This window comes from Canis lupus, chromosome 33, assembly GCF_003254725.2.
Source record: "Canis lupus dingo isolate Sandy chromosome 33, ASM325472v2, whole genome shotgun sequence".
NCBI lineage: Eukaryota > Metazoa > Chordata > Mammalia > Carnivora > Canidae > Canis > Canis lupus.
In genome coordinates this window covers 25,614,285-25,625,163 of record NC_064275.1, presented here as the reverse complement: position 1 = coordinate 25,625,163, position 10,879 = coordinate 25,614,285, and the positions used below count along the sequence as shown (strand labels likewise).

Sequence of the window (10,879 nt, the reverse complement as noted above, 5' to 3'; positions counted from 1 at the left end):
TCAGACTCTTCAACCTAGTGGTGGCCAGTCTGATGCTTTGTCACTCGGCACACTTTGGTCTCTGGGCCAGGCTTTCGGCAATGTTCAGAGCAGTCATTTCGGTGTTACGAAAAGGAGGAGGGAATCGGTGGGTGGCACACAGCCTTGGTTTCACCTCTGGGCTATGGGCGGGATGGAACAGAGGAAGAGAACAGGGCAGGGACACGAATGGAAAATCTGGTTATGGTGATCTCATACTCTGATATATCCAACCGCAGAGTCACATGGCGGCTCTTCTTCTTCTTCTTCTTCTTCTTCTTCTTCTTCTTCTTCTTCTTCTTCTTCTTCTTCTTCTTCTTCTTCTTCTTCTTCTTCTTCTTCTTCTTCTTCTTCTTCTTCTTCTTCTTCTTCTTCTTTCTTCTTCTTCTTCTTCTTCTTCTTTCTTCTTCTTCTTCTGATTCTTCTTCTTCTTCTTCTTCTTCTTCTTCTTCTTCTTCTTTCTTCTTCTTTTCTTTCTTTCTTCTTCTTTTTCTTTTCTCTTTCTTCTTTTCTTTCTTCTTTTTCTTCTACTTCTTTTTCTTTCTTCTCTTCTTTTTTCTTTTTCTTTCTTTTTCTTTCTTTCTTTCTTCTCTTCTTCTTCTTCTTCTTCTCTTCTTCTTCTTCTTCTTCTTCTTCTTCTTCTTCTTCTTCTTCTTCTTTTCTTCTTCCTTCTCTTTTAAATTTTAAAGGGAACTTTAGTCAATTCATTGTTATTTAAAACAGTGCAACCAAGAGTGAGGTGTTTGGTGTGTCTAATTCCCCCCTTCCTCAGAAGAAGGGAGTCTGGGGCAATTCCTCATCCCTGTCAGAGAACATGACCCCAGGAAACCGCTCCGGATCCTCCCTGGACTGGCCACCTGCTTCCCTTTTACGAATGCAGTATGTTTTCCGTGACCGTGCTGCCTCCGCCGCTGATGACAAAGCTTTGTGAGCTGGACACCACCAGGGCTGGGGACAGCTCTTCGGGGTCTCGCATCTCCGGGCGGCGGTCCGCACCCCCGGGGCCCTGCAGGCCCGGCTCCTGGGCCGGCAGCTCCGCGTCTGTGTCTCCGCCCTGCGGCGGCAGTAACGCCTGGGGTCTGGCGGGGGGCTCGGGGCTCCGCTGGGCCTCCAGGGAGTGCTGCAGCGTGGAATTGCGGGGGGCCGCGGCGCTCTTCTGCGGCTCGTCAAAGCTCAGCGAGAAGGTGACGGTGCCACTGCCGAAGATGACCTTCTGCTTGCACCTGGGCTGCGGCTGCGGCGGCAAGGTCAAGGGCTGCGGCGGCTGCTGCTCCCGCTGGGTCAGGGCCAGGGGCTGCTGCTGCTTCTGCCTCTCGGGCTGCGGGAAGGGGTCTTCACTGTTGCTCTTGCTGCTGATGGAGGAGGAGGGCGTGGAGCCCGTGGAGCCCCCCAGGCTGCCGGACCGCTTGCGGGAGACGTTGCTGCGGCGCAGCGTGGCGCGGGCCGCGACCTTGAAAGCGTGAGCCGCGGTGCTGCAGCGCACCTCCTCGATGGTGTTGCGGGACGGCTTGAAGAGGATGATGTAGACCTTGTTGAAGAAGATGCAGGCCAGCAGGCCAAAGCTGGCGGCCAGGATGGCGATCACTTCCACGGCAGAGACAAACTTGCCGTAGGTGCTGGCGTAGGCTGGAATGAAGGAGATCCAGACGATGAAGAAGATGAGCATGCTGAAGGTGATGAACTTGGCCTCGTTGAAGTTCTCCGGCAGCTTCCGGGACTTGAAGGCAAAGAAGAAGCAGATGGCAGCCAGCAGGCAGGTGTAGCCAATCAGGAAGCCCAGGGCCATCAGGGAGCCCTCGTGGCATGTGATGAAGATGATCTCGTCCTCCAGCTCATGGTTGCGGTAGCTGGAGGGAGGCGCCGTGTAGAGCCAGATCACACAGATGACAATCTGCATGAAGGTGCAGAGGAAGACCAGCAGGAACTGCAGGTTGAGCCCCCACCACTTGCGGTGGAAGCTTGTGGGGATCTTGGCCTCAAACACCAGGAGGACACGGTTGGTTTTCACCAGGATGCATGATATGCAGAGCACGAAGCTGATGCCAAAGGCCGGCTGGCGCAGGCGGCAGGTCCAGTCCTGGGGCTCGCCAATGAAGAACAGGGAGCTGGAGAAGCAGCACAGCAAGGAGAAGAGGAGGAGGTACGAGAGCTCTCGGTTGGTGGCCTTGACGATGGGTGTGTTACGGAACTTGATGAAGACCCCCAGAACGAAAGCTGTCAGGAAAATGCCCAGCACAGCAAAGAGGGTGAGTGCAATCCCAAAGGGCTCTGTCCAGGACAGAAACTCAATCTCTTTGGCAATGCACGAAGTGTGGTTTTCATTGGACCAGAAGTCATCGGGGCACTTGTCACAGGCACTTGCATCTGTAAATTATTCCAGGGAACAGTTAGTCACTGTGGGGCACAGACTCTAATTTGTGTGTGTGAATATGGTGGCAACGGTATACAGGTTATTGGATGCAGCCACTTTAAACTGTCTTTGTTGATGAAATAATTTGTGATTTTTACATTAGAAACACATTGAATTCTGATTTATGTTTAATAATATATTTATTTAATTCCATGTATTTTTAATAGTTCTGTTATTTTTTTTCCTTTGCAAATGGTTGGGGTGGTGCTACATGTTTCCTTTGACACTACTTGCTGATGGTTTATAGCAGAGGATGATCAATCGTGCTGGACAGGTGGCTGCCTACACAGCAGAGTTCTAGCATAGCTCATCAACTTTCCATAGTGATTCACACTCAGCCTGACTCATTTTGGATGTAGGGATGGCCTTTGTGGACATGTCAGAGCAGACTTCCTCTTAGATCAAGGCGGACTATCCCACACAAATGACCTCTGCCTTCCTTACTTCCCCATCCATGGCTTTCCAGTGAGGGAGGCTGCTGACTCATTCGGTCAATGGACATGTATCGAGTCTCTGCTTTGTCCCAAAAAGCATGCAGTTTTGGGGAGTGAAAGGAGCATGGGCTTTTAGTCAGATATTTGGATGGCTAGCCTGGCTTGGCCATTTACTAGCTGTGTGACTTTGGTCAGCTCCTTAACCTCTCTGAGCCTCAGTTTCAATCATCTGTGTAATGGAAGCCAATAATCCCATTGTGGTGAGAATGAAGTGAGATACTAGCAATAGTAACAATTATAGTTAATATTTACAGAGTGCCTCCAATATGTCAGGTAAGGTTTTTATTTAACATTCATCTAGAACTTACCATGTGCTATACCAATATTAAGTCATTTAATTCCCCAAACTCTATAAAATAGGTTTATTATTCCCACTTTATAGGTGAAGAAACTGAGGCACAGGAAAAGCATAAGAAAGACAGTAATACGATGCTAGGCACCCAGCAGACCTATTAACTCTGCAGTCTAGCAGACAGAACTTGGTCTGTTCAGGGCTACTTGGTCTGTTCAGGAAAGGAATACAATATCGGAGAATGGTATCAAAATAAAAGAAAGATGTCTAAGCTTTTATAGTATTACAAGACATCTAATATTTCTTTTCTGTCTCCCTCAGTGCTCTGCCCAGTGTGACTCTCAGACATACCTGGTTAAATGAGAAATTGTGCAAGGTACCTTCTCAGCCTAGCCCTTCCAGGGACTTTGCTGACCCCAGAGCCCCTAAAGTGGACAAGCCTTGCGTGGTGTCCATGAGGGCATGTTCCCTTACCTGTTTCATCACTGTACTCCCCGTCGGGGCACTCCACACACTCAAAGCAGCAGGTAGGCTCCCCCTCAATGATTCCTTTCCTGGTCCCTGCCAGGCAGTCTCGGCTGCAGTTGGAAAATGGCATCTAGAGAACCGAGAGCAGAAAATGAGGGGCTGCAGCTACGGGATCAGTTTTACAGCAACTCTGACACCAAGTACAGGGCAGGAGTTTGTGCTCAAGGACCAGCACAACGGACTTTCAGGCCATTCCAGAGAGAGGCAGCTCCAGAGATCCTTGTTCCTGTTATCTATGAAAGGGAGAGATGTCACGAGCAAGTGCCCACACATGTGCATGCACACACACACACACACACACATACACATTCACAGGATTCTGGGAATATTCATTGTTGCAACCAAAATCTTCCTTAAATAATCCCCCATTCCGTTCCCTCCAAGTCCCAGAATGCGATGCCTATTTATCTGTTTACTTTCCAGGGAAACAGAGATTTAAGACAAACTAAAAGATACAGGGACATGGACCTACACACAGAAGGACAATTACAAGGGGAGATGCTGAGATGAGGAGAAATATGTTTGAAAACGAGACTTTGAGCTTTGCAGTGAATTGCAATTCCTGCTTTAGGCTTTATAGGGTGACTTCTGAGATCCCTGCAGCCATTCAGCAAGGCAGGCAGGGCAGACATTGAGGGGTCAAAAGCAAATGGATCAGAAAGATAGGTCAGGCAATTACTACTCAAAAGAAATCTGCAATAGCTACATTAATTTCAGATAACAGAGATTTTAATTAATTAATTAATTAATTTCCTCAGTGGACTTCAGGTGCTTGGAAGTTGATTAATCGTAATCCTTGTTTTTCCCCCATGATTATTTGTCTATGTTTCAATCACTTTTACTCACTGTTAGTGATTACCACCCAAAACAAAACCTGGACCAGAACAATAACTTATACCTAACTGTACGCTTTCCCCACCCCTTGCTTCCTCCCCGACCACGTATTCATGCCTGAGATGACCACTATTCTGTGTTTACCACATGCAGATAACATTAATCTTTCAAGCAACAGATGAATCTAATTTTATCTGAATTCTATCAGAGGTTTAAAAGAAGAAGAAAAAAAAGGAACACCCTCCAACTCATTCTTATAAGGCCAGCATAACCCTGGTTCCAAAACCAGACAAGAGCAGTATGAAAAAGAAAAATAAAAGTACAGGCCCATCTCACTACTCTAAGTCGTCTTCAGAAGGAAGCCTGAGTTGAGGATCTGTGTACAAGTGGTTTTATAAAGAAAGTTCTCTCAAGGGAACCAAGAGGAGATCGGAGCAAGTCAGATCCAGAAGAGAAGATGGCAAGGGTGTGGTGTGATCTGGAGCAAAGACCCTCTGAGAATAGCTTTTGCTTGATCCCACAGGAGAACTCTGGCCTGTAATTTATTCCTCAGAGCTATCCTGACCTGAAGGAAAGGGAGCCAGGGCTTTCATACTTCCACATCCCTCATTGTTAAGGGTCATCTTAGGGAAATGCAGATTCCTAGGCTCTTCTGCTCTCTGCCCCTGTGGGCAAAGTGGGTTCCATTAGTCTGCTGGTAGTCTCCTGAAAAAGAGCCATGGGTTCTCGTTATTGGAAGCAAAACTGTGCAGAAGTCTTGGAGGTGTATACAAAGTATAAGGAATCTGAAAGGACCTGGAAAGAGTATAACTATTTTTTACTACTTGCAAAAAGATGAAAAAAATACTAAAACAATTAACAAACAAACTCAAAGGACATAAGAAACAATATATACCATGATCATGTTGGGTTTATGCCAGGAACAAGTTTAGCATTAGAAAATCTATTTTAAAAAATCTATAAAATGTCATCGACTGCATTAATACATTAATACAGAAAAATATGATCATCAGTGAAGAAAAAGCATTTGATGAAATTCAGTACAAACTCATGATTAAACACTTAACCGAAAAAGGAGTTAGGAAAAAATATCTTTAACTTGTAAAGGATAATATAAAACATTCGTAGGTAAACATCATTCTATATAAGAAAATATTAAAAGCATTTCCTTTAAAACAAGAATGCTCATTATCACCACTATTATCAAACATTGTGGAATTCATAGCTAGTAGAATGAGACAAAAAATAAGGGTATAAATATTGGAAAGAACTCAATAAAACTGTTGTTATTTGCAGATAATATGACTGTCCACATAGAAAACTAAAGAAACAGCAACCACATTCTTAGGAATAATTCGGGAGCTGTCCCAAGTTAAAATGCCACAGGCCTTTCTTACCCAAATTTCATTAGTTTTTCTCAAAAAGACATTTCACTTTTTGTTTGCTTTTGGTTGATTGCCACCAGATCCCTAAGTGGTTATTTTTTGACAGGTTTGTCCAATTGGCTGTTTCACCATTTCAGAAACTCTACTTCTGTCTCATTCCTTATGATTATGTCAGATAACATGGAAGGGCTCATACTCTTTCCAAACTGTCTCTTTAATAAGACTCTTCTCTTCTCTCCCCAGCTACCTGCTTGATTTGGAGCCATCTTAAAAAGTTAAATACATGGAAAACAATAAAATAATTTCTTTGCTATACCAGAAAAGAAACAACTGGTTTGGCAGGGAGTTTTTTTTTTTTTTTTTAACTTGAATAGAAGATGATTAGCATTATCTTCTAATGAAAGAGGGATAGAAATGGCAGTATTGCACCTGTTGGTTTCTAAGTTTCTTGGGACCCCGGGGAGGGAAAGAAAGGAAAAGAAATAGTGAAGGACAGTACACACTAGCACTCCCAACCACAGAATACAATACTCTCACAGATTTCATATTTCTCAAGTTACCAAACCATTTGATCTTCTAGGAAATTGTCCTTTTGAATTATAGGTCTGCTCTGAGCTATTTGGATGACAGGGAACTACCTCTGTATGAATTGTCCAGGTCCTGCCTTGAATGATGTTTATGTTTGCTTAAATATTTTGTTCTGGTTGGGGGAAGTTTTAGTGCAGGAAATTGTTAGCCATTTAGCTAGAGTCAGATTTGCAAAGAATAAAACGTCTTTCAATATAGTAAGGATGGGGCTCACATTCTGAGGCTTCTCTTCTGTACCCTAAACACTGATGGATTTGCCAGAGAACCTTGGCAGTGCAGAGTTAGTGAGTTGAGGGAAGTGGACTCATCATTTCTCAAGTCCAGTGGTGAAGCCCAAGGCCCTCCCAAAGCTCAGCACAACTTCCTGCCCATGGTGGAGGTATCTGTTGTTCTGATGGACAGCACATACCTCCCTGGAGAACCCACTCCACAGGATTTTCTCCTCATTGATGAAGAGTCTTTCTCCTTTCTTGGCATAGACATTGTAATATCCGACTTCCTTAAACACTATGGAGCCATCCTCTGGAGAGAGGTGCCAGTTGATGATGGAATAGTTCCCCATCAGGTCACCACATTCATCGAAAGTCACTTGCTCCCCCATATTGTTGGTAAAGTTTAGGTGCCGTAGGTGCTTCAAGACCTAAAGAGGAACAGAGACTCTGAGTATAAGCCACAGGGCTGCCATGTATGGTTAAATATGTTGTGTACTGCACAAGGACAGTAAACTATCTTATTCTAATGGAGTGGAAGGAACATAACTTTTAGGAAGAGGTACCTTTTTCTAGCTTACACTAAGGTGCTTGCATGTGTTAGCAGTAGCCCTGGTAAGCCACGGGCTTTACTTAGTATTCAGATGGCAACTGGGGTAAGAAACACTTTCTTGAAGTCAGGAAAGTAAAATGGGTACATCTCACCATGGCCCCTGGACAAATCAAGTCTTCTGCAGGTATACCATCAACTGGTGGTGCCCCAAGAGGGGCAGGGTTTATAAGCTAGAGCCGTTTGTGGTGTTTTCTGAGATGGGTTTTGGGGAAGGATTGGAGGCATGAAGTGCTCTTATGATCTGCACCGTCTTTATGCTACTGCCTCTGTGGAAGTGTCTTGTTGCCAAAGATCACAGCGGAGGTGGGTGGAAGGAAGAAAGAAGCCTGTGGGTGGAGCCCTCACCATCACTATTGTAATAGTCTGGCCAGTCCCTTAATTTTTACAGGGTTTGTATGCCACATACCTCTTGTACAAAAAAGAAATGATAATAATGATTAAACCTTATTAGTCATTTTACTACATTTTAGGAACAAATGCTAAATACTTTATATTTATTATCTAATCCTCACAACAAATAGTACTATCATTCCTATTTTATTGATGGGGAAGATGAGGCATACATGTGGAAGTATCTTGTTTAGGGTCACACAGTTAGCAAGTGGTACACAGCCTGCGCTCTTAACGGCTATGCTCTGCTGCAGCATCATTAGGCTCCTGGCTTTGCTTCCTGTGTGCCCCCGATATGGGTCAGGAGGAGGCCCTGGACGCTCAGCCAGGGACATGCCAGGGATCACTGAGCCACCAAGAGCGATTAAGACACGGTCCAGCCTATGAACGTAGGGATGCTTGTTTCCTACTTATAAGGATACTTATTTGCCAGTTATAAGCTAGGAAGTTCTTGAGCTATGACTGAAACATGAGCTTTTCCTACTGTATCATCCTGCGTCCAATATAAATAGTTTAGAGTGTCCATCGCAAGTATATGTCAGTAATATTTCCTCATTAAACATATTTTTGAAAAAGCATCATTCTTATTTGAAGAATAATTTTAAATGCACTGGGTGTTATGCTATATGTTGCCAAATTGAACTCCAATAAAAAATATACAAAACACACACACACAAATAAATAAAAGCATATATAGCAATAAAGCTAGAGAATTTAGCAGAAATTTACTTTCTTTTTATTCAGGTTTAGTTCCTATGCCAGGTATCAAGCTCCCTTTCTCCTTTTTTCTGTCTATAGGTTCTCTGAGTGAAACGCTCCAGGCAGCAGTGGGTGGATAGGGAAGGGAACAGGGACAATCATTTTATAATTAAATTTATAATTTAATTTTATAATTTTATAATAAATAATTTTATAATAAATAATTTAATTTTATAATTTTATAATAATTAATTTATAATTAAATGGTTATCTTCTACATTGGTCAGATTGGACAGAAAAGGGACTCGAAGATCACCATTGGCTATAATCCTCTTGCACTGCTATTGGCATGGGATGGAGATTTCTACCATAATCTTAATTTGAATGAAGAAGGAGATGATCAAAAAACCATTTTCTTAAAGTTTCTATTAAAGAACTAAAGTAAATACAAGGTGAGATTTGTATGTTGTTAGAATCAATCAACAAGTAAGTATTTATAGACTTTTCACTGTGTGTTCTGAATTAGGCTGCAGTAGTATAAGGCATAATATTATAGTCCTCATGGAGTTTAAAAATAAGTTAGAGAGATAAGGATTAAGACATAAATATTGAAAAAAAAAAAAATAAAAAAAAAAATAAAAAAAAAAAAAAAAAAAAAAAGACATAAATATTGGATGAAATAGCGAGCTATGTGAGATAAAATATACTTAAAGGCTAATTTATGGGGTATCAGCTATAAATACAGCTAAATTTCGGAGAGATGGAAATTAAAAATGGCTGAAAATGTCAATGTAGGCTTGAAGGATGGTAGAAATTTGGATTGGCAAAGGACAGAAGTAAGGATGATGTTAAAAACAGTGGGAATAGCATGGACAAAGACCAAATTAGGAATAAACATGAAGTGTTATGGGGCTTTAAAGGAAACAGCTTTTAAAAATTTATGTATGTGCCAGAGAACAAGGGGAAATAAAGTAGGTAGGTAAAGAGGAGCAAAGGCAAAGAGGCTAGATTTCATATTAAAAGGCACCAGATTAGATAATAATGGCTTTGATGAGAATGTAGAGAAATCAGAATCCTTCGTATACTGTTGGTGGGGATGTAAAATGGTACAGACACTTTGGATAACAGTCTTATACTTTGTCAAAAAGTTAAACATAGAGTTACCACTTGACCCAGCAATTCTAGTCTTATGTGTTATCCCAAGAAAAAATATATGTCCACACAAAAACTTGAACATGAGTGTTCATTTAGCATTATTCATGATAATCAAAAAGTGGAAACAAGCTAAATGTCCATCAATTGGATTAATGGATAAATAAAATGTTATATCCATATAATGAATAGTATTCAGCCATAAAAAGGAATGAGCTACTAATACATGCTACAGCATGGAAGAAACTGAAAACGTGCTTGGTGGAAGAAATCAGTCACACAGAACGCATATTTTATGATTCCATTTATATGAAATGTTCAGGAATATCCAAATATATGGAGACAGAAAGTAGATTTGTGGTTATTTAGTAATGGGGGGATGTAGAGGTAGGGAGCTAAAGGGTTTGAAATTTCCTCTTGATGAGGTGATATGTTCTAAATTGATTTGGTTGTGGTTGCACAACTCTGCAAATATATTAAAAACCACTTTCATAGGTGAACTGTCTGGTATGTGAATTATAGCTCAATAAAGCTGTTATGAAAAGGAGGTATGGAAAGGGGCTTCAAATATCCAAATATGACTCCATTGGTGGAGCTGATATTTAGCAGCAGGTAGAGATCTTGACAGAAAGGTAACTTTGAACATACTTGGTGTTAAGAATTTACTAATGAGACATAGCAATTCTAGCCTCAAATGGGATAGGGAGATAAGGATAGGCAGAAGGTGAGAGCAGTACAAAGATCTTATCCAGAAAAGGGAGCACCCAGAATCTTTGTGGCTAGAAATTTTATACCCAGGATTTATTAGACAAATTTTCTCTAAAGAAGATTTATCCCTTTATTCTCAATGATTTGTAGAGAGCCTGAATTTTAATGGATACTCAAACTATGTCTGTTGAATGTTTGGTTAATATGTGGGGATTAAAGTAATATTGGCGCATTTGTCAGGTAATGTCAAACTGTGATGAGGTTTTCACCAGTCTGAGGATAAATAAGAAAAATAAGGTCAATATGGTTTCTGTATTAGATAAAAGAGCAAGTAGTTAGAAAAATCAAAAAAGATTTAAAAGACTTGAATGATACTTCATCAATATACTTGACCTAATTGATATTTATAGAAAACACTCAACCCGATAGCAGTAGAATACATTCCTTTCAAGGGCATGTAGAATATCTATGAAGATAACCACATTTTAAATCATAAACACATTTTCATAAATGTAAAAATATTAAAAATAAAAGCAAAGTATGTTTTTTGACTCCAGAA

At 41.6% G+C, this 10,879-nt stretch overlaps 1 protein-coding gene across 9 annotated transcripts in view; it reads right to left on the bottom strand.

The window, feature by feature from the left end:
• Positions 1-638: 638 nt before the first annotated feature.
• The window catches only part of CASR (calcium sensing receptor), a 92,048-nt gene continuing 81,807 nt past the window's right edge, over positions 639-10,879 (bottom strand). For all 9 annotated transcript variants that reach the window (XM_025475536.3, XM_025475508.3, XM_025475547.3 and 6 more), the window contains 3 exons: positions 6,959-7,189; positions 3,689-3,812; positions 639-2,382 (listed from right to left, as the gene is read on the bottom strand). In XM_025475536.3, the coding sequence (XP_025331321.1) occupies positions 887-2,382; positions 3,689-3,812; positions 6,959-7,189 (1,851 nt within the window). In that variant the 3' untranslated portion in view covers positions 639-886. The remainder of the gene's footprint in view (positions 2,383-3,688; positions 3,813-6,958; positions 7,190-10,879) is intronic.